The sequence below is a fragment of the Capricornis sumatraensis genome, chromosome 1 (assembly GCF_032405125.1).
Source record: "Capricornis sumatraensis isolate serow.1 chromosome 1, serow.2, whole genome shotgun sequence".
In the NCBI taxonomy this organism is placed as follows: domain Eukaryota; kingdom Metazoa; phylum Chordata; class Mammalia; order Artiodactyla; family Bovidae; genus Capricornis; species Capricornis sumatraensis.
In genome coordinates this window covers 233,359,647-233,384,089 of record NC_091069.1, presented here as the reverse complement: position 1 = coordinate 233,384,089, position 24,443 = coordinate 233,359,647, and the positions used below count along the sequence as shown (strand labels likewise).

General features: G+C 37.6%; 1 protein-coding gene across 1 annotated transcript in view; it reads left to right on the top strand.

The window, feature by feature from the left end:
* Positions 1-24,443, top strand: part of RASA2 (RAS p21 protein activator 2) — a 121,332-nt gene that overhangs the window by 83,908 nt on the left and 12,981 nt on the right. Inside the window, exons 10-19 of the mRNA XM_068974270.1 lie at positions 4,586-4,742; positions 7,240-7,388; positions 9,456-9,570; positions 10,061-10,135; positions 10,575-10,698; positions 13,502-13,608; positions 16,955-17,038; positions 17,488-17,565; positions 21,602-21,675; positions 22,237-22,343. Of these exons, the coding sequence (XP_068830371.1) occupies positions 4,586-4,742; positions 7,240-7,388; positions 9,456-9,570; positions 10,061-10,135; positions 10,575-10,698; positions 13,502-13,608; positions 16,955-17,038; positions 17,488-17,565; positions 21,602-21,675; positions 22,237-22,343 (1,070 nt within the window). The remainder of the gene's footprint in view (positions 1-4,585; positions 4,743-7,239; positions 7,389-9,455; positions 9,571-10,060; positions 10,136-10,574; positions 10,699-13,501; positions 13,609-16,954; positions 17,039-17,487; positions 17,566-21,601; positions 21,676-22,236; positions 22,344-24,443) is intronic.

Genomic DNA, 24,443 nt, shown 5'->3' with positions numbered 1-24,443 from the left:
CCCCTTCTCCTCCCACCCCCAATCCCTCCCAGCATCAAAGTCTTCTCCAATGAGTCAGCTCTTCCCATGAGGTGGCTAAAGTACTGGAGTTTCAGCTTTAGCATCATTCCTTCCAAAGAAACCCTGGGTTGATCTCCTTTAGAATGGACTGGTTGGATCTCTTTGCAGTCCAAGGGATCCTCAAGAGTCTTCTCCAACACCACAGTTCAAAAGCATCAATTCTTCGGCGCTCAGCCTTCTTCACAGTCTGACTCTCACATCCATACATGACTACTGGAAAAACCATAGCCTTGACTAGACGGACCTTAGTCGGCCAAGTAATGTTTCTGCTTTTGAATATGCTATCTAGGTTGGTCATAACTTTTCTTCCAAGGAGTAAGCATCTTTTAATTTCATGGCTGCAGTCACCATCTGCAGTGATTGTGGAGCCCCAAAAATAAAGTCTGACACTGTTTCCACTGTTTCCCCATCTATTTCCCATGTAATACAAGTAATCTTATTCTACTATATATGGAAAACAGGAGTTAGAATAGAAGGGGCAGTTAATCTAGAACAGTAAAAAAGGCAAACACGAGTGAGTACTGCCCATTCAAGCCCAGTCACGGGGTAAGAGCAATCTGTTCTAGAAGCATTGTTCTTTGCTTGGCAAAGTTCTCTTAGCTGAGAGATTCAGTTCAGTTCAGTCGCTCAGTCATGTCCAACTCTTTGCGACCCCATGAATCGCAGCATGCCAGGCCTCTCTGTCCATCATCAACTCCCGGAGTTCACTCAGACTCGTCCATCAAGTCAGTGATGCCATCTAGCCATCTCATCCATGGTCGTCCCCTTCTCCTCCTGCCCCCAATCCCTCCCAACATCAGAGTCTTTCCAGTGAGTCAACTCTTCACATGAGGTGGCCAGAGTACTGGAGTTTCAGCTTCAGCATCGTTCCCTCCAAAGAAATCCCAGGACTGATCTCCTTCAGAATGGACTGGTTGGATCTCTTTGCAGTCCAAGGGACTCTCAAGAGTCTTCTCCAACACCACAGTTCAAAAGCATCAGTTCTTTGGCGCTCAGCCTTCTTCACAGTCCAACTCTCACATCCATACGTGACCACCGGAAAAACCATAGCCTTGATTAGATGGACCTTTGTTGGCAAAGTAATGTCTCTGCTTTTCAATATGCTGTCTAGGTTGGTCATAACTTTCCTTCCAAGGAGTAAGTGTCTTTTAATTTCATGGCTGCAGTCACCATCTGCAGTGATTGTGGAGCCCAACAAAATAAAGTCTGACACTGTTTCCACTGTTTCCCCATCTATTTCCCATGAAGTGATGGGACCAGATGCCATGATCTTCGTTCTCTGAATGTTGAGCTTTAAGCCAACTTTTTCACTCTCCTCTTTCACTTTCATCAAGAGGCTTTTTAGTTCGTCTTCACTTTCTGCCATAAGGGTGGTGTCATCTGCATACCTGAGGTTATTGATATTTCTCCTGGCAATCTTGGTTCCAGCTTGTGCTTCTTCCAGTCCAGCGTTTCTCATGATGTACTCTGCATATAAGTTAAATAAGCAGGGTGACAATATACAGCCTTGACATACTCCTTTTCCTATTTGGAACCAGTCTGTTGTTCCATGTCCAGTTCTGTTGCTTCCTGACCTGCATATAGGTTTCTCAAGAGGCAGGTCAGGTGGTCTGGTATTCCCATCTCTTTCAGAATTTTCCACAGTTTATTGTGATCCACACATGATTCCATAAATCTCTGTGTTATGCCCCTATACTCACCACAGCACACCTTCTGATAGATAATTTGGCTTTCCAAATAGCTTGCCAGTAGGTAAAAAAATGTATTGACCAAAGATAAAATACTATAAGTTAACAGATAAAAAATATATTAGTTGAAGTGAGAGATTTAGATGAAACACTGTGGAAAATGGTGATAATAGTTAAGCCAGTTAAGCCAGTTAAGGTGATAAATGCATGGGGTTGATGGTGAGGGTGTTGCTTGTTAATAGTATCACTCTTCTCCCTACTTTTGTGAATTAACATTTCCAAAATATATCAGTCACAATAAGGTACAGCTAGCTTTGCCACTCGAATGCGGTACAGTCTTACTTACAGTCTTCCCTCTGTATTCGTGAGGGATTGGTTCCAGGAATTGTATAGTTCAAACCCATGTTGTTTGCTTGTCAGCAGTATTTCTTTCCATAAATTTAGTAATTGGCTTTCTATTTTAAACATATTAGTGTCTGCTCCGTCATTGCGATTCAGATTCACTTCTAGGTCTGCTGATTGAACTAGGTATCTGAATTTGCAGAGCTACAGAACATACTACACTGCACTGTACACATACATGCTACACCGTGGGAACTGACCAAAGTGATGCCCACGTCAGAGTGATTGGGGATCTGCCACCTAGACTTCCGTCAGAGGCACTTCGAGTCATCTTTGCTGACAGGCTTATTTCCAGTTATTTCCATAGGCAAATTATTTACATCATTATTCTCAAATCAGAGAGTAGAAGTTCTGAAGCTTGGTTTTCTGAAACAGGAATTCCTTTTTTGTGGGTAGTGCTATAATTTCTATATAATTTCTTCTCCTTATATTACCGTTCCTTCATTTTTCAAATGTTGCTTCGTTAATTCTCTGTTCTCATTTATCTTTATCATATCCTTCTCAAAGCTAGTATTCTGTTAAAACCTCCTCTCCTGTTTTTAATCAAGTTAGTGTATTAGGGGAGGACATAAGTGGTAAATGTCAGAGGTAGATATCAGAACTACTGACTTCTTTATAAAAAGCACAATGGGGTATTACTCAGCCATTAAAAAGAATACATTTGAATCCGTTCTAATGAGATGGATGAAACTGGAGCTGATTATACAGAGTGAAGTAAGCCAGAAAGAAAAACACCAATACAGTATACTAACACATATATACGGAATTTAGAAAGATGGTAATGATGACCCTGTATGCGAGACAGCAAAAGAGACACAGATGTGTAGAACAGACTTTTGGACTCTGAGGGAGAGGGAGAGGGTGGGATGATTTGGGAGAATGGCATTGAAACATATATATTATCATGTAAGAAATGAATCGCCAGTCTGTGTTCAATACAGGACGCTTGGGGCTGGTGCACGGGGATGATCCAGAGAGATGATATGGTGTGGGAGGTGGGAGCGGGGTTCAGGATTGGGAACTCATGTACACCTGTGGCAAATTCATGTCAATGTATGGCAAAACCAGAACAGTATTGTAAAATAAAGCAAAAATAAAAATTAAAAAAATAAAAATTAAAAAATTAAAAAAAAATGCATTCTGGCTAATGATTGAAGGAAGAATGATAGAATTATAGTTTTCATTTTGAAACCTGTGCAGATTAATGACTCTTGGCAGTGATCATCAATAATTGGAAATATCACAAAAAGGAGAAAACAATAACATTAGTGCCTCCTGGTGTAACTACACAATACTATCAATGTATTCCTACCAGAATATCAAATCTCAATCAACCAAGCCCCTAGATATACTCAGGTATCCAATATACTCCAGTGTACAGGAAATAAGAGGAGACAGAAGAATATGTTAAATGATACCATGGGAGATAGAGTTAACATAGTCCCAAGACTGGAAAATTCTATAGATAAATTATCTGATTTCTTAATTGTTTGAATCCATCAACCAATTACAGTCTGTGAACTTGGATTTGAATAGACTATTAGAAAACTGTTCAGTAAGTTCGGGAGAATTTGAATACTGAGTGGATAATGGTAAATTTGAGAAGTTTTTAATGTCTGTAGTTATATATACCAAAATATTTATAGATGAAATTAGAAAACACCTGTACATTGCTTTAAAATAATAATGAATAAGGGGGATGGGAGGAGTGAGTAGAGATGTGTCTAAAACAATAATGGCTTTGAACTGATAATCAGTAACGTTAGATGATGAGTACATGGAAGTTCAGTATTCTGCTCTTCTTACTTTTGTATGATTTTTAAATTTCCATGACAAATAGTCTTTAACTTAGATTTCTGGTTTTGGTCCTACAAATTCATGTGAATCCGATTTTTGCAGCTGAAATTGTTTTCAATATAGTTGCAGTGCTAATCCTTTAATAATATAAAAAACTCTTTATAAAACTTCAACCACTTACTCTTAAAAAGTGAGTTCAAATTTTTACAATATAGGATTTACTTTAAAATGAGATCACTTACATTTTCTTATAGTGTGTCTTATCTATTTTAACCAAATGTATCTTTCTTAAATTTAGTTAGTAAAGTGTTATTTTTGATAATACATTGGATTTTCAATCTTTTATAATATTTTTCCTAACCTGCAGGCTAATCAAACTCTTACTCAGTCCTTTTGAGATCTTGACTTTTGTATTATCTATTCTTTTTTTGTTTCCTGGATAAAAATCTATATTTAGTTTTCTAGTTCCATTTACAGCCACTACTTAGCGTCTGAAAATTAATACTCTGCTACTTAATGAATTATCCTAACATTAAATACTGACTTTTCTGATTTTTTTTATAGCTTAGTTGTTTAATTATCTCTCTAGCTTTGATGTACATTATCATTGCATAGAATTGATTGTATTTTTTCTGTAGGTACTTGCTACAACCAAGAGACAATGGAAACAAGTCATCTAAGACTGATGACCTGGGGTCCCTTCGATTAAATATATGTTATACAGAAGACTATGTGCTTCCTTCAGAGTACTATGGTCCTTTGAAAACACTGCTGCTAAAATCACCAGATGTTCAGGTACTTTAAAAATCTTATGTGTTACTTAATAGTCCTATGAAAGTTGCTCAGTTGTGTCCAGCTCTTTGTGACCCCGTGGACTATAGGGAAGTCCATGGAATTTTCCAGGCCAGATTACTGGAGTGGGTAGCATTCCATTCTCCAGGGGATCTTCCCAACCCAGGGAACAAACCCAGGTCTCCCACATTGCAGGCAGATTCTTTCCCAGCTGAACGTCTTGTGAAGCCCAATATGAAAAGGCTAAAATAATTCTATAAATGATGAGAAAAAGATTTCAGAGTATCAAATTTTATTAAAACTATATATATATGTGAGATAAGAAAGCCTTCTTCAGCAGTCAGTGCAAAGAAATAGAGCAAAACAATAGAGTGGGAAAGATTACAGATCTCTTCAAGAAAATTAGAGATACCAAGGGAACATTTCATGCAAAAATAGGTTCAATAAACGACAGAAATGGTATGGACCTAACAGAAGCAGAAAATATCAAGAAGAGGTGGGAAGACTACACAGAAGAACTATACAAAAAAGATCTTCATGACCCAGATAATCATGATGGTGTAATCACTCACCTAGAGCCAGACATCCTGGAATGTGAAGTCAAGTGGACCTTAGGAAGCATCACTACGAACAAAGCTAGTGGAGATGATGGAATTCCAGTTGAGCTCTTTCAAATCCTAAGAGATGATGCTGTGAAACTGCTGCACTGAGTATGTCAGCAAATTTGGAAAACTCAGCAGTGGCCACAGGATTGGAAAAGATCAGTTTTCATTCCAATCCCAAAGAAAGGCAATGCCAAAGAATGCTCAAACACCACACAGTTGCACTTATCTCACACGCTAGCAAAGTAATGCTCAGAATTCTGCAAGCCAGGCTTCAGTAATACGTGAACTGTGAACTTCCAGATGTTCAAGCTGGTTTTAGAAAAGGCAGAGGAACCAGAGATCAAATTGACAATGTCCACTGGATCATCGAAAAAGCAAGAGTTCCAGAAAAACATCTATTTCTGCTTTATTGACTATGCCAAAGCCTTTGACTGTGTGGATGACAAGAAACTGTGGAAAATTCTGAGAGATGGAAATACCAGACCACCTGACCTGCCTCTTGAGAAACCTATATGCAGGTCAGGAAGCAACATTTAGAACTGGACATGGAACAACAGACTGGTTCCAAATAGGAAAAGGAGTGCGTCAAGGCTGTATATTGTCACCCTGCTTATTTAACTTCTGTGCAGAGTATATCATGAGAAAGGCTGGACTGGAAGAAGCACAAGCTGGAACCAAGATTGCCGAGAGAAATATCAATAACCTCAGATATGCAGATGACACCACCCTATGGCAGAAAATGAACTAAAGGGCCTCTTGATGAAAGTGAAAGAGGAGAGTGAAAAAGTTGGCTTAAAGCTCAACATTCAAGAAACTAAGATCATGGCATCCAGTCCCAACACTTCATGGGAAATAGATGGGGAAACAGTGGCTGACTTTATTTTTGTGGGGGCTCCAAAATCACTGTGGATGGTGACTATAGCCATGAAATTAAAAGACGCTTACTCCTTGGAAGGAAAGTTATGACCAGCCTAGATATTAAAAAGCAGAGACATTACTTTGCCAACAAAGGTCCATCTAGTCAAGGCTATGGTTTTTCCAGTGGTCATGTATGGGTGTGAGAGTTGGACTGTGACGAAAGCTGAGCGCCGAAGAATTAATGCTTTTGAAGTGTGATGTTGGAGAAGACTCTTGAGAGTCCCTTGGACTGCGAAGAGATCCAGCCAGTCCATCCTAAAGGAGATCAGTCCTGAGTGTTCATTGGAAGGACTGATGTTGAAGCTGAAACTCCAATACTTAGGCCACCTGATACTAAGAACTGACTCATTGGATAAGCCCCTGATGCTGGGGAAGATTGAAGGCAGTAGGAGAATGGGACAAAAGAGGATGAGATGGTTGGATGGCATCGCCAACACAATGGACATGGGTTTGAGTGAACTCCGGGGGTTGGTGTTAGACAGGGAGGCCTGGCGTGCTACAGTCCATGGGGTCTCAGAGTCGGACACAACTGAGCAACTGAACTGAACTGATATGTGTGTCTAGATATACACACGCATACTCTATGTGTATGTATGTTTTTGTGTGTTTTATTTGAACCAGAGTACTATATACCAATATCTGGTCCAAATTTCATCTCTGATAAAAAATTAGGAAATTATTTTCATCACTGTTATGTGCCAGCCTGGATGGGAGAGGAGTTTGAGGGAGATTGGGTGCATTTATATGTATGGCTGAGTCCCTTCGCTGTTCCCCTGACTCTATCACAGCATTGTTTGTTAATCAGCTATACCCCAGTACAAAATAAAAAGTTTTTTAAAAAAAGTTTAAAAATTAAATATACTATATAATAATTATAGTTAATGAGCATATTTGAATTACTTGTTAATGGATAGTGATTGAACATTTAATCATGCTTCTCTGATTTTGTGCTTGTTTTCCACCTTTCTGTATTCTAGCCAATATCTGCCTCAGCTGCTTACATTTTGGGTGAAATATGTCGAGATAAAAATGATGCTGTTTTGCCCCTTGTTCGACTGCTGCTCCACCATGATAAACTTGTTCCTTTTGCCACTGCAGTGGCGGAATTAGACTTGAAGGAAACACAGTAAGAGTTTTATTTTATTAAGTGTTAATTATGTGCCACTGAAATTGGGCCTTAATTTAACAAAATTTTTCACTATCTCAGTTCTTTTCTATTGACCAGCCTTTCTGTAGAGAGGTCTGAAAGGACTACGTAGCAAGTAATAAAAGGCAGTAAAGTTAACAAGCAGTGTCCACCAACAGTAAAGTTAATAATTAATGAAGTTTTTTTTTCCCCACTTGGTGTCAAAATTTCCTGTTCCTAATCTTTGCTTTGTCATTGTAATGATTCATGTGTCACAAATAAAACACCAGGACAGATTTTTTTCCCCTTATCCATTATATATATATATATCACCCTGATATGCACATGTGCATCACTACAAGCAAAGCTAGTGGAGGTGATGGAATTCCAATTGAGCTCTTTCACATCCTGAAAGATGATGCTGTGAAAGTGCTGCACTCAATATGCCAGCAAATTTGGAAAACTCAGCAGTGGCCACAGGACTGGAAAAGGTCAGTTTTCATTCCAATCCCAAAGAAAGGCAATGCCAAAGAATGGTCAAACTACTGCACAATTTCACTCATCTCACACGCTAGTAAAGTAATGCTCAAAATCTCCAAGCCACGCTTCAGCAATACATGAACCATGAACTTCCAGGTGTTCAAGCTGGTTTTAGAAAAGGCAGAGGAACCAGAGATCAAATTGCCAACATCCGCTGGATCATGGAAAAAGCAAGAGAGTTCCAGAAAAACATCTATTTCTGCTTTATTGACTATGCCAAAGCCTTTGACTGTGTGAATGACAAGAAACTGGAAAATTCTGAAAGAGATGGAAATACCAGACCACCTGACCTGCCTCTTGAGAAACCTATATGCAGGTCAGGAAGCAACATTTAGAACTGGACATGGAACAACAGACTGGTTCCAAATAGGAAAAGGAGTACGTCAAGGAGTACGTCACCCTGCTTATTTAACTTCTATGCAGAGTACATCATGAGAAATGTTGGGCTGGAAGAAGCACAAGCTGGAATCAAGTTTGATGGGAGAAATATCAATAACCTCAGATATGCAGATGACACCACCCTTATGGCAGAAAGTGAAGAGGAACTAAAAAGCCTCTTGATGAAAGTGAAAGAGGAGAGTGCAAAAGCTGGCTTAAAGCTCAACATTCAGAAAATGAAGATCATGGCATCTGGTCCCATCACTTCATGGGAAATAGATGGGGAAACAGTGTCAGACTTTATTTTGTTGGGCTCCGCAATCACTGCAGATGGTGATTGGAGCCATGAAATTAAAAGATGCTTACTCCTTGGAAGGAAAGTTATAATCAACCTAGATAGCATATTAAAAAGCAGAGACATTACTTTGCCAACAAAGGTCCATCTAGTCAAGGCTGTGGTTTTTCCAGTAGTCATGTATGGGTGTGAGAGTTGGACTATAAAGAAAGCTGAGTGCTGAAGAATTGATGCTTTTGAACTGTGGTGTTGGGGAAAACTCTTGAGAGTCCCTTGGACTGCAAGGAGATCGGTCCTGGGTGTTCTTTGAAAAGAATGATACTGAAGCTAAAACTCCAGTACTTTGACTCATTGGAAAAGACTCTGATGCTGAGAGGGATTGGGGTCAGGAGGAGAAGGGGATGACAGAGGATGAGATGGCTGGATGGCACCACTGACTCGATGGACATGAGTTTGAGTGAACTCTGGGTGTTGGTGATGGAGAGGGAGGCCTGGCGTGCTGCAATTCACGGGGTCGCAGAGTCGGACACGACTTAGCAACTGAACTGAACTGATGCACGTGTGATATTAAAAGCAATCAGATGGCTTCCCGTTCCTGTCAAGTCTAACACTTGTTTTAGAGACACGCATTACTTTTGTAGTTCGAATACAGGTTGCTTTTCTTGTTAGCTTGTTTTTTTATATTTTTGTTAAGGGATTTTTGTAAGTGTGAAAATCCTTAGAGTAGCAAACTTTTAAACGGTTGGTAAAAATTACTAAAATTGTGTACATGATCAAAGTCAAATGCCTTGTTATTGATTTCACAGCCTTTGTTTATTGCACTTGGTTTTACCTTGTTTCTGTTTGTATTTCAGAGATGCAAACACAATTTTTAGAGGAAACTCCTTGGCTACTCGATGCCTGGATGAGATGATGAAAATAGTGGGAGGGCACTACCTGAAAGTAACATTAAAACCTATTCTAGATGAGGTACAGAACATACCTCAGATAATAATATTTTGTCATTCTTATAGTGTCTCTTCCATCAAGTGATCTGGTGATATGAATGACATATCCATTCATACATTCCTGAAAGCATAAGGCTGAACACTAAAGTAAAATAGATGATTTACTTTTCCTTTAATGTATTTTTAGTTGAATGCACATTATAATGTACCCTACATAATTATTTATTCCTTACCGGATTTATTGTAGCTAGAGTTTCAAATATGTGAAAGTTTTTTTGGTATAGTTCTTTAGGTGTATACATTATCTCTGGATGAGGGTTTTAAACTTGATTATAGTTTACATTTTTATAATTATTTTGTATGATCAGAAAAATAACAGTTATTGGATTGGCCAGAAACTTTCCTTATGCTGTTAATTGAAAACCCAAAAAAACTTTTTGGCCACTATGAATGTTTCCTTTTTCCAGATTATTTAGAAAAGAGCATTAAATGAAAAATTATCTGTTTTCCAGATATGTGAATCCTCAAAATCCTGTGAAATTGATCCTATCAAATTGAAAGAGGGAGATAATGTAGAAAATAATAAGGTAAGCTTTTGCTATCTTTACAGCTGTGGTAAAATTGGTCTTAATGGTGTATCTATCTCTCATTGTGTTGTAGTAATGCTGTTTGGAGGGAAGCAGTGCTTTTACTTACATGATGCCCATACTATTAGCAGCATTCCCTCCGTTTAGTTTTCAGAATGCTATTTCCCTGATTTCTCTTTGTATCGTTTTATTCTTTGTGGCTTCCTGTGAGTTTTCTTCTATACATTCACCTCTTATATCTAACTAGTCTAAATCTAACTTATTAAATGTGGTCAGGATGCAAATTGTCCTTTCACTGAATGAATTTAGAGAAGGGAAGCAAAGCTTTAGAATACTGGATAGACTAGTATATCTCATTTTCACTGCATTTTTTTCCATGAAGGGTATTGAAGATGTATAAAAGTAAGAATCTTAATGTTCACCTTTTTAAACCCTGCAGGAGAATCTGCGCTACTATGTAGACAAGTTGTTCAGTACAATTGTCAAATCAAGTATGAGCTGCCCCACTGTAATGTGTGATATCTTTTATTCTCTAAGGCAAATGGCTACTCAAAGATTTCCTAGTAAGTGCCTTGTTTTACTAAAATATGCCATCTTTAACTGTATGATTTTCTGTAGACTTATATATTTGGTTCATGTAAAAGGTTTAAGGTTTTAAGTACAGTTTTTTTTGTTTTTAAAAATAGTTCTAGCTTATTAATGAAATATATGATTTAATTTAATGGCAACTTTTTACATGCCAAACAAAATCACCACTATTTTTAAGAAAGGCAGAGATTTCAAACTACCTATTATATAAGTAAACATTTATACTGGGTGCTTATAAGACTATTAAATATGATAGATAAAAACACCTTTGTCATTTGTGCCAGCTCTATTTTCCACTTGCATGCATTCAAAATAGTGAGAATTTTTAGTTCCATACAACTGACTAGATTTGACAGTTTGAGAATGCTAAGGTTTTATTGGTGAGCGGTTTTTACAGAAATGACTTTAGACATTAGAAACATCTCTGTTGCAATATACCTAGAATTTTGAGGTACATATATCAATAACTGGCATGCTTTCATTTTGCAAGAGCAGCTGTGTCCAAGCTTTGCTTAGAAACATTTCATAAAATTAATAGTTGCTACCTCTGGTTGTCAATACTTGGCATTATTCTGTTTATATGCATCTCTGATGAGTAAATAAACTTATTTACTATGGCTCTTTCCTGATTTGCTTGTAATGGAGGGAGGGTAAAGGAGATAAGGCAGCTACTTAAATTATCAGCCTTAGCCAGCTGTGTGAAACTATAAGTTTATTTCTGTAACCATCTGAAGCGATTTTGCTACTTTATCATATTTTTCAAGTCTGCATGTGTGCACAGGTGTTTGCAGTTATCTGCCCCTCCATTAAATTAACCAAAGCTAAAGTGAGCCTGACTTTTTTACCTAACAGGTAGATAAATTCAACCCTAGACGTCTTTGCTAATTACAGTAAGGCTGTAAACAGTTGGCTTGAAATAAGCATACTAAACCCAGACTTTGTAATAAATATCAGGGGCAGGAGTGGGGGGCAGAGACATTAAAATATAGAAGGGTGAAGTGCTGAGATTTTATTTTTAAATAGTGAGTTAGACCATAATAACCATGTTGAGGGCTTAGTGAGCAGGACAGTGCTAGCCTGAATTAGCTCCTCTCTCACCTGCACACCACCACATGAGGCAGGGACGTTCTCCTTCATCAGTTAATGAAACGTAGGTTTAGGGAAGTCAAGTGATTTGCCAAATGGCCCGTGACATGGCCAGCAGGCATGCTGGGTCTCAAACCTGGGCCCAACCCACTCCAATGTGTTACTAATCACTGTAGTCTACCCAGGGGTTTTGACCTTCAATATGCATTAGCTGTTTAATTCTTGTTCATATGGATAATCTAAAATACATTTTTATGATTTTTTTAATAAATGTAAATCTATTTCCTTAACTGTCTCTTTGTTGGCCTGAAATATTAACGTGTCTTCATATTCTCTATAGACCCCAGTAGTGATAGTTTTGTTCTCATAAAATATTTGCATTATTTTCTCATTTGTACTTAACTATCCTGGAAAGATGGGTGGGGAGCGGGGAAGAAGCAGTCACAGAAGCAAATGTTATTATATCACTATAAAGTATATTGTACTTAGTTGCTCAGTCATGTCCAACTCTTTGCGACCCCATGGCCTGCAGCCCACCAGGCTCCTCTGTCCATGGGGATTCTCCAGGCATGAGTACTGGAGTGGGTTGCCATGCCCTCCTCCAGGGGATATCTTCCCAACCCAGGGATCAAACCCAGGTCTCCTGCATTGCAAGCGGATTCTTTACCAATGAGCCACTAGGGAAGCCCATAAAGTATATTGGTATATTATTATGTAAAGAATTACACAGTAAATGACTTGGTGACTACGTGCTGAGTGGCTCAGAAGAGTTACTCACACCAAATGCAGACATTGTTTACCTCACCACCTGCGTCTCTGCCATCTCATTGACTATTGTGTTAAGTGTTGACTCCAGTCTGAAAGGAAAGCTGTAGCTGAGGGATCAAAGCCACAAGTTGTCTTCAGTTCATCAGCATTTTTATAGGTAATATTGGCAGATTTTTAAAAGTAAAGATTTCTAATTATTTTTGTTATACAGCCCTTGATTTTATCAAGATTTCTGAGGGGGAACTGAAACAGTATCCCGAAACTGAAGAGTCTCCTCTCCTAGTCTTAGGGGCTTCAGTATTACCACTGGATAGTACTGCTGCTGCTGCTGCTGCTGCTGCTAAGTCGCTTCGGTCGTGTCCGACTCTGTGCGACCCCATAGACGGCAGCCCACCAGGCTCCCCCGTCCCTGGGATTCTCCAGGCAAGAACACTGGAGTGGGTTGCCATTTCCTAGTCCAATGCATGAAAGTGAAAAGTGAAAGTGAAGCCGCTCAGTCGTGTCTGACTCTTAGCGACCCCATGGACTGCAGCCTTCCAGGCTCCTTCGTCCATGGGAGTTTCCAGGCAAGAGTACTGGATAGTACTAGATACTTTTATTTTTGTTGTTGTAATTTCAGGAGTTTCTTCTTATAGATGAGGAAAGAGGTATTTTTCCAAATTAAAGTATTTCTCACAACCTAGCAGCTTTGCCTTTCATTTTCTTTGTTATTTCTATTTTTTTTCAAGTTTCATTTTTTAGTCATAGGATTTTTTCCCTTTAATTTGGTCATAACCATTACTATCATTTCATCAACTCAGTTCTTACTAGCCAGGTTATATTTATCTCCTATTAAGTTTACATGCTTTTTTTCAGTACTTTTTGTCATCTTCGTTTTGTAATTCAGTGTTTTGTGCATGACATTTCACCATTTTTTTCCTGCAGATGACCCTCATGTTCAGTATTCTGCAGTGAGCAGCTTTGTATTTCTTCGTTTCTTTGCTGTAGCAGTAGTATCACCTCATACTTTTCATTTGCGACCTCATCATCCAGTAAGTGGTGTTCTTTTCAAAGCTTTATTCCATTTTTGCTTATTTTCATTAAAATAAGGAAAAACAATATAACAGGCCAGTTGCACTTGGCTGTGCTTTCTTATAACCAGTACTTAAATTTAACTGGTTATTTTCCTTAGCCATTTCATTCTTTCAGAAAAGGCTGAAAGTCCCATTATTTTTGTGGTTAAAAGATACTTACACATGAGGAACACAGTGTTGGTACTAGTTGCAGCTTGGTGATGGGTAGGAAGAGAGCTCATCATCTTTTCCCTCTGCTGTTGTGTACATTTGTAAATTTCTTTACAACAGGGTTGTCTTTTTTTTCTCCCGTTAGTTGTAGGTTTAATCTTGCAGATATCTTTAAATCTCACAGACATTTGAAGAGGCTCATTTCTGAAAGGTGTAGAAATTCATTGGAATGTAATTTCGTATCTCCATATTTACTTTTTATTCACCTGAGATATTATAAATGTATGAGATTTAAAACTTAAGGCATATAATCTTTTTGTTCTAAAGTCATATTTACTTAAATCTTAATCAACACTACGCAGATTGACATGTTTCTTAACATTTTGTTGTTTAGTCACTAAGTTGTGTCCAACTCTTTGCAGCCCCATGGATTGCAGCACGCCAGGTTCCCCATCTTAAACATTTAAAACTCCTTAATTTTGCTGTTTCTTTTTCCTTCTCATACAGTGTATTTTTGCTAAGTCTGTATCCTTTTATGTTCCAAACATTTTATAATCTTATCTAATTGTTTTTTTGCTGATTTTTGTAGCAAGTAATAATAATAAAAGCCAACATTTATTTAGTGCTTGCTTTGCACTACACCTTGGTCTAAGTACTTTACATGTTGTAACTTAGTTCTCCCAGTAACCTTATGAGGTAGGTTCTGTTATAATCTTCATTTATAGATAAAGTGAAAGGTGCTCAGTCATGTCCGACTCTTTGCAACCCCATGGACTATACAGTTCATGGGATTCTCTAGGCCAGAATACTGGAGTGAGTAGCCTTTCCCTTCTCCAGGGGATCTTCCCAACCCAGGGATCGAACCTAGGTCTCCCACATTGCAGGAGGATTTTTTACCAGCTGAGCCACAAGGGAAACTCCATTTATAGATTAGAAAACCACAATTCAAGAACTTCTTTAGGAATTGTATGACTACAATTAAAATATTACAATTTGATCTCACTCAGTTTGAACTGGATTAAATGAGAATTCTGACCCATTCAGTCCTCCCAGACTATGAGCTTACCCCTGTTCCTTACTGCCTCTTAGCAGGTCAGGTGTGTGAACACCTGCAGTATATTCAATGCTGTGCTCAGCCCTGGAGAGGCATTGATGAGGAAGACACACCTTCCCCTAAGGAAACTTGCTAATACAGTGTAGGGGAGACACAGACGTTTTGTAGTCAGACTGGGCTCTGAAGGCCACTTCTCCTCTTAGCAACTACACACTGGCCACTCATTTAACTTGAGAATTGAGTATAACCACACTGCTGTGGTAGTAACACACCTTTTCTTGTCAAAGAACGAATGCTCTGTGAGTAGCTGCGGTGGACCAATGTCCTTTTGTTCATAGGGCTGTCTTTTCTGTGGTTCTGTTACTTGAAGCTGTACAGGGCTTTGGAGCAGAGAAAGCGTGATGACATTCTGGACATAAACAGAACTCCTACCTCTGAACATGTGACCTTGCCTTGTATTCAGACTTGGATTTGCATATCCCTGTAACAGATGGGTTGCAGTAAAATCCTTCTAATCACAGACTCTGTATTTTAGGTCACCTTTCTAATCAGTATGCCGGAAGGACTGCTTCATACTGTCATGTAACTTTATTGTTTGTTTTTAAATGAACCTTTCCTTCTAATTGGGGAAATAAGGCAAACACATAAGACACAGTCTAAAACTGCAAGCATAAATCTAGCACCAGGTGAGCAGTACAGACAGTTCATGCTGTAGAAATTGAGAGCATGGAATAATCCTGGTGACCTGAGAGTGATGACGTTGTCAGGACCAGTAGTGAAAGTTACAGAGTGATTGAAGAGGAGAACCACCGTTTAGAAGTTCTTTGAATTTTGTGAAGTCAATATTAGTAGAGGAGAAAGGAAGAAAATCCAATTGAAAAAGATTAAGGAATAAGTAGATGAATGCAGTTTTACCCAAACTTGAGCAGGGAAGTCTTGATGAAATTCAGTTTAAATTCAGCTTGTTAGCAGATTGTTAAGAATTTTATATTCTTCAAAGGCAGAGAATTGGAGGGACCTTTTATAGATATAATGGAATCCTGGATGTTGTAGCTAAAATGTTTTCTGAATAACCATAGTTAAGGTGTGTAACTATTTCATAAGTATATCATAACTAGCATATCTCAGATATTCCTTCTTTTTTCAGAATTGCCTTACATCCTTAGCCATCTCTTCACTTCACAGTCACTATTTTCAGTGTGGTGATACTAAAATATTAAGGAATATCAACCACTTTAGTTTACGAAAGCATTTCTGTATCTAAATTTTCTTGAATATGTCTTTTGATGGCAGATATTGTTTATCTGAATCTCCAGAACAAAAAAGATGTTTTATATAGTGATAGAGGAATTAGTTATACAAAATGTATGGATGTGTGAAAACTCACCAGACTATATACATTTAAAATTTGTTCATTTCACTGTATGTAAATTATACCTCAATTAAAAAAAAAAAAAGGAAGCAGCAAGGATTTGTTAGGGAACACTATTTGGTCAGTTTTAGTTATATTTACTTCTTTCTAGCAGACAGCCCTGGAAAACACCTTGGATTATAGACTGAAATAGTTACTTTCTGCTAAAATCGTACATGAACTGAATGATTTCTCATTTCCTAAGCTGAAGTTAGGTCTTTGCTTCCATGGTGAAAACAGTTGATTACAGAAGCCATAAAATTATTGAATATGCTTACAAGTGGGTTGAGTACAAAAAATTTGGAAATTGCCACTTTAAGTCATAAAGTAGAAAGAAGTAGATGCCATTGACATTCCAAAAGTAAATAAAATTTTTTTAGGTAGTCCCATCTACCATACTGTACCCCTCCCTAAAAAATAATTGATTAAATTATGACTTTCCAAAGTAACATGTCATTAGATATATTTACTTCAGGAGGGATTGTCGATTACATACGGCTTCTTTAGTCTTTTAATTCCTTAGTCCAACGAGTTGTGCCCATCTTTTGCTTTATTTTAACTGGTTTGAATGAACATTTTTGAGGCACTGTTTTTAGAGCAGTGTAGCCCATTCACTGTGTTCTACTTTTTACACAAATTCTATTCCTTGAAAACCTAACAATTTTTTGTGTCTTTTCTATGTTCTTTAGGATCCACAGACAATCAGAACATTAACTCTCATCTCAAAAACTATTCAGACTTTGGGAAGCTGGGGGAGTCTGTCCAAAAGCAAGGTGAGTGTTACTTTGTATTGTTTTGTGTTCACACTTCTAAATGTTGTTAAACCCTATGATCCCTGCTCCCTCACTGCTCACTCCCTTCCAAATTAAAAACGAAGCAAAATCAAAAAACTATAGAGAGAGAGAGATGCGATAGTTGTCTTTTAAATCTGTTATCTTAGTCACCTGTTGAAGAAGACAGTTTCGTTTAAACTGATGTGTCTAAGATGGGGTAGAGAGTTTAGTTAACAGATGTAAGAGCCTTGTCTTTATCTTTTTGTGCCGTAATCATCCGGCAGCTCTTGAGAGAAATCTTCAGCTCCAAACCCCATAACTCTTTTGAAATATATGATTGAACCCCTTTAGGCCCTAATCCTAAACTTAAAAATACAGCCCATTATATTCCTTATTCTTAGTTCTCTACTTAACATATATAAGTTCTGTGTGTGTGTGTTTTTTTTTAGTCAAGTTTCAAAGAGACATTCATGTGTGAATTTTTCAAAATGTTTCAAGAAGAAGGATATATTACGGCAGTTAAAAAGGTAATGATTGTTTTACTCTGGAAATATTAACTTATCAAATAGCATTAGGGAAATAACATTTTATATTGTTCCTAGGAATCAATCCCCAGTTTAAAAAAATACATTTAAACTATCTGTCACATATAAAAAGGCTATCTTTTTCTGCCATTCTCCCTCCATACACAACTATGGGTTTTTAAGCTATGGAAATACCTCAATGAGTTTTAGCAACAGCTACTATTGCCAGTGTTTTTAGTAACACTAATTATAAATATCTAGAGTTAAGATTTCTTAACAGCAGCACCGTTGACAATTTGGTTGGGTAATTCCTGACTATGAGGGGCTTTTTTGTGCGTTGTAAAATGTTTAGCAGCAGGGCTGGCCTCTACTACTAGATGCAAGTAGCATAGTCTCAGTTTTTACAACTAAAAATGTCTGTCTCTAAGCATTGTCAAAAGTCCCCTGAGGAACAAAATTGCCTCTGATTGAGGATCTCTGGTCTAGGGAGAAAGGCTTAATGGTACCTGGTATAAAGTGGGCACTTAATTGACATGGGAAAAAAATATATGAATTATTGAATATCTCATATACAGTATAGGCTTGTGGTTAGTCACCTGAGGAAAGTTAATTTAATATGTATGAAAGCCTACAGTATATCATATCCTAACAAAAGGCCTACAACAAACCACAGTTGCTATACTTAGAAGCTGAGAGTGTTTTGAGAAATTTTTAGTTTCTTCAGTCTTTAGTTCTGAGTCATCCAAACAAATACGCCATTGTTATAAAACCCTAAAAATTTGTAAAGAAAAGTTATTTTGAAGTATATCTAAGCTTAGCTTGAAGAAAGTACTGTCTTATTTTTCACAGTTCTCACTTAATGAATCCAAACTAACAAGGTCAGATTTTAAAGATTGCATTCAAGTTCTGTAGTGTGCTTCACTGGTGACTGCCAAGGGGTCGCTAAGAGTCGGACACGACTGAGCGACTTCACTTTCACTTTTCACTTTCATGCACTGGAGAAGGACATGGCAACCCACTCCAGTGTTCTTGCCTGGAGATTCCCAGGAATGGAGGAGCCTGGTGGGCTGCCGTCTGTGGGGTTGCACAGAGTCGGACACCACTGAAGCAACTTAGCAGCAGCTGCAGCAGCCAAGAGTATATTTTGTTGAAGAGCACATTTTGTTTGTGTTTTTGTGTGTGTACTTTAAAAATTCTTACAAAGACTCATGAATGAAAATGATTATTTAAAAAATTAAAGCCAGTTGGAACTTTTTTGTCTAGAATAACAATGTAAGTTCAGCCCCCCCACCCAAAAAAAAAAAAATATATATATATATATATATATTTAAGCAGTGATTGAATGCTTTTGAGGAAGAAGTCTTTCAAAACAATATGCAGAGTGGTACAGTGGGTGAGAATCTGCCTGCCAGTGTGGGGGACACAGGCTCAGTCCCTGGTCTGGGAAGATTCCATGTGCTGCGGAACAACTAAGCTCACATGCCACAGCTCCTGACGCCTGCACACCCTATAGCCCGCAAGCCATAACTACTTTTCTGCGTGCTGTAGCTAGTAACGCCCATGTGCCTAGAGCCTACTCTCCGCCACAAGAGAAGCCACTGCCACGAGAAGGCCACACACCACAACCAAAGAGAGCCCACATGCAGCAGCAAAGACCCAGCACATCCAAGAAGAAAAATAAATAAATAATTTAAAAGGGAAAAAGATAACTCACATGTCCCCTTTAAAAAAAACACACTAAAAAAACAAAACAAAACAAAAAAAAGAATATGCAAAGAACAAGCTGGCTTTTTTATTATTAGGACATTGTTGAAACAGTTGTGGGACAGTGTAGGCAGACTTCTGTTGGCAAGATTATAATGTACTGTCTTTTGTTTGGGGGCTGTTTTTCAATTTCCATGACCCAACCTCTGGCAGCATCTGATTTCTTTTTCCTGATACAATCATCAGAATGTGTGTAGTGGGTAATGTCAGTGGAGAATGTATTTAAGGGTACCAGTTTAGTCTGCTCATGATCTGCTCTGAGTCACCCACTCATGTTCCCATGAACTATCCCTGTGGTACATCTCCTGTCTCAGATTTGTATAGGATATTTTGCCCTGATATATGAATTTTCTTTATTATTTACTGGATAAATCTAGATATTTGCAGCACTAGGAATTGCAAAAGCTTATGAAACCCAATTTCTCATTTAATTAGTGGTGCTCTCACTAGTGACATTGGTCACTGCTCCAGAAGAGAATAGTTTATAACTCTGAATGCTATACTTAATTTCCACAAAGTCTAGGAAGAATGCCAGAATAGGTCTATAAACAGGTTGACCATATAATTTAGTGTCCAAACCTACAAAGTTTTCAAGAATAAAAAGAAGTACTTTGATTATGCCAGGACCAAAGTTGTAGACAGAATGGCCCTGAGCAAGTTGAGGCCTGTATTCTCCCTGCCTAGAGTCCACCTTAATTATTATGTTTCCTTTTGCTTTGTATAACTAGGTTTACCTCATATTCCTTAACAGTATAACAAGTAATAAATTTAATAACTATAAATAAATATTAAATAAGAAAATTAGTGCCCACAGGCAAACACTAAGAATTAAAATATTCAAGTAATTCTTTCTCACTCCATTAGTGCATGGCCCATTTGTGAGAACTGAAGATAGAGTAGGACACTTCTTTAGTTCCCTTCAATACTTGTTCTTTGTCACCCACATATGATTCAAAAGAAACTCTGTCCTTGTTCTTTCACTTACTAAGATTTCTTCCAGTGAACTTGAAGTAAACATCATACTGGAAAATACCACAAATGGAGATTCTCACGGGCAATCTATAGACAGTCTTAGGAGAAAATGACTGTGCCCACAAATTCTACCTTAGATTATTCTGTCATCCTTACTGGAATGTACTTTGTTTTTGTTTTAAAACCCTAAGCGGCACAACACAGAAAAGTATAAAGGAAAAAACAAGGACTAAACAAATAGCTCACTTATGGGGCAAAATAGGAGTCTTTTCTAAGAACAGGAATTGTCCCTGAACCCCGAATTCTCCTCTCCTATGAAGAGAAGGCCATGTGTCAGGAATCTCTTGACCAGTTGAGGTAACATATTCATGGAGCTGAATGCTCATCATTGGGTGGTTTGCCATTGCTGGATTTGGGTACTCCGGATTTTCTTGAGCCACCACTTTCTCACATTTTCCATAGGAAGTTTCTAAATGGTTATTAGATTTCCAGGTTATTCCAGAGAACCCAAATTATACTTTAGTCAGAAACTGAAATATTAGCTCTGAGGGCTGAAGTCAATTATGTGTAATAAAAGCCCTCAAACTTTTCTGTAAGGGCCAGTGAGTAAATACAGACTGATGGCCACGTAAAGACAGTGCTGCGTATTTCTCTATGATTTTACAACCCTTTAAAAATTTTAAAAATGTTCTTTACTTGTGGGCCTTACAAAACCCAGTTGAATTTGTCCTGCTGAGCTGTAGTTTGATGATCCATGACCCAAAATAGAGGTTCACAACCTGTATCAAAAATCTTTGGGAACAGAAGTATTTCAGAATTCATCTTTTCAGACTTTAGAAAGATAATAGGTATATGCTATATATTATAGGGGATCACAGGATAACATCCCATAATCAAACATGTGAATGTTTATGTAGCATTGTAGTGAATATCCACTCTAAGTAGGATAAATACAGGCTTTAAATAGCCTTTCCCCAGTTTACGTTGTTACTGTAAATGAGTTTACTGTAAATCAGAAGCAAAAAGGTCTGTGTACTCAGAACTTTATAGGTTTCAGAGTTGCAGTTAAGGGATTGTGGGTTGAGTTATTTCTATAGGGACACATATTCTGGGTTTTAAGTAACTTTAAGGATAAGCTTTTTAGAATACCTGTTGTATGTATTTTGGGGTCTTCCTCTACAATTAAATATGTGTTTTGCTTTGTTCCTTAATAAAGAACTTCACTATATTATTTGTCTGACACTGATTAAATTTATGAGGTACCTTACCACCAAGTGTAACATTTGCCCCTTTCTTCATTTAGTTCTTGGATGAAATTTCATCTACTGAAACTAAAGAGTCCAGTGGTACAAGTGAGCCTGTGCACCTGAAAGAAGGGTAATTTAATGAAACTAGATATTAAAGTCGTGTTTCAGTATAGACAGTAAGTAAGTACAAAGAGCATGGGTGCAGAAGTGAAGAAGACTGGGTTTTGTTCTGTGCTAAAACTGCCCATAACATCAGTCAGGTAATTCACCCTCACTATCCTATTAACTTCATGCCATACGGACATGACTTCTTTCCATACAGCGCGAGAGTTGTTTTCAAAAATAGTGAAAGTATGGGTGTTAGAGTACTTTGAAAAAAAGTAACAGCATTGTTCAGTCTCAGTGTTTTCATTGGAAGTTAAAGGGGAAAATTACTCATTTGGCCTTTTTAGTTTTGGATAGGACAGTTGTAAATATTAAGTTATTTGAAGATTTTATTCCCTTAGTATGGCCAAAATAAATCGTAGCAGTTATAGATGGCAAAGACATTTCATCTACATAATATAGTCTTTGACAACTGTTCATGTCATTTAAAATTAAAAGAGGAAATGACTGTACCAATTTTTTTGTTGTTGTTTTGGATTAACTCTTAATATTTGTAGCTAAATGTTTACATCTGTTGTTTTGGCAGTGAGATGTATAAAAGAGCTCAGGGAAGAACTCGGATTGGAAAAAAGAATTTCAAGAAACGGTGGTTCTGCCTAACAAGCAGAGAGCTCACCTACCACAAGCAGCCAGGTAGTTGTGTTTACGCTTTTCTGTGGGGTCTCCTCCTGATTCCCAGTGAAGATGTCTTTTTCCGCTGCGCAATGTGACTAGTGAACCTTTTTACTAATGTTAATAGCGTATGGTTTCTCACAGTGATGCATGCACGCTAAAAATATAATAAATACGTGACTAATGGCACCATGTAAATAACATTTTTTCTCTCACATTGACTGTCTTGTGTTACTAAAAATGGTATTCCTACAGTATGCTCTGTTTTCTAAAAATTCATGGTAAATCCATTTTTTTAAAATTAGTATATAAGGAACAACAGTTAGATATTTTAGAACTTACAGGTTTCTTTAACTTCCAGAATCAGATTGGTAAGAATCAGTTTCTAATAAATGAGAGTGTTTCAGTAGTTTGCCAGAAATTCCCACAGTTATACCATAGACAGTGTTTCCTATTCAGTTAAAACATTCATTCATTTATATTATCCCGGCTAACTCTTAAGATGAAGATTCTAGTAATTTGCCTCCTGAAAAGGCACAAATTGCCTTTCTGGGTAAAGAAAGCAATCTTCCTATAGTGTGATTTGAGAGTTTTGGAGAGGCAAAGTTTGTCCCTCAGTGGACTGACATAATGCTTATCATCTCTGCCTTTTGAGTGTATTCCTTTGGGGTAAAGCATTATCCATAAAAGGCCACTAGCCTCTGATATCTTGGCAAGAACTTAGTATCTTGATCATAGGTCACATACAGTAAACTCCCTTCTGTTGAAGTGATCAGGACCCAAAGCGTTCACTTAGCCAAAAAGGTCAGTTAAAGCAAGAATCACTTTAAAACAACAACAACAAAAGATGCATGCGTAGCTTAAGTAGTTATGTTTGTTTACCAGTCTTTTGATAGAGAGCCAAGATCTTTTCTTGGTTGATTTCTCCAAAGTGAAGCTGGAAATTATTAATAAATACTTGAAAAGTGATCCAGTTATAGAATCCTCTTAGGGTCACGATAGTTACCCTGAGCTTTTGCCACTGTCTCACACCCATATAAATCAACTTGATTTGTGTGGGTGCTGGTCTCCTTTTTTGAAAAGCTTTACAGAGTGCCTGATTTTCAGATAAATATATGCCTTTTGGTGTCACTTACTGTGTGACACTTACTGTGTCACTTTACATAATGTTAAGTAAATTATAATTACAGCATGGAAAAATGGCATAAAGTCTGGGAACAAACCTAGCAGACTCTGTAATCAAAACAGCCTAACCAGTGGAAATCAAAGGGTACAAGCTTAATAGAACCCTAGCAGCCACAAGGATTCAGTGCCTCATGAGCATCACTCAGGATGTTTCACAGAGGAAATGGAGTCTTGGTTAATCTGTCAAATCGGTTAGGTAAAGAGCGCTTGGTATAAATTCTGAAATGATAAACACCAGACATAAGATACTTTCAAGAGAATGTCGTTTCCGTTAAGCATGGGTGCTTCAGTGGAGATTCTTAAGGAGGAGAGTGAAAAGAAATTTTGTTTCATAATTCCTTAGAATCTTTAGCCAGAATGACCGAATATGTCCAAATACAGTAGTAAGACGTGAAGCCAGATGCGCTATATTTTTAGGCACCTAGATATTTTGTTGTGGAATATGAATATTCTAAGGACTAAAGATCAGCAGGCTGCATCCCTGCACTTCCAGACAGCATTCTTTAAGCTACACGTTTCTTAAAGTTTTAGTGGTTACTGTTTATATTGAACACTATATAAATGCTCTCACATATATAGTAACATTTTAGTAATAGCTGGTATAATATGCTGATTATGTTTTCATAAGTTGGTCATTTTCTATGAATAAATTGGCCGTTTTCTCCTCATTTAAAGTATTTTCTAATCTAAACCAGTATTCTGAAGTCTTTGCTTTAAGACTTTAGAAATCAGATGATAGTTTCAGATCCTTTTCCTCTAGAAAAAAATGGATGTACACACAAGAGACACAAAGTCTCACATATAATTTCAGGAAGTTCATAGTTCCAGAGGCTATGCACAGTTCTCAGGAACTTCTGTTCTATCCAGTGATCTTATGAGGATAAAATTCTGTAGAATGATTAGATTGGTCTAAGCTATAGAATAGACACATTAGAA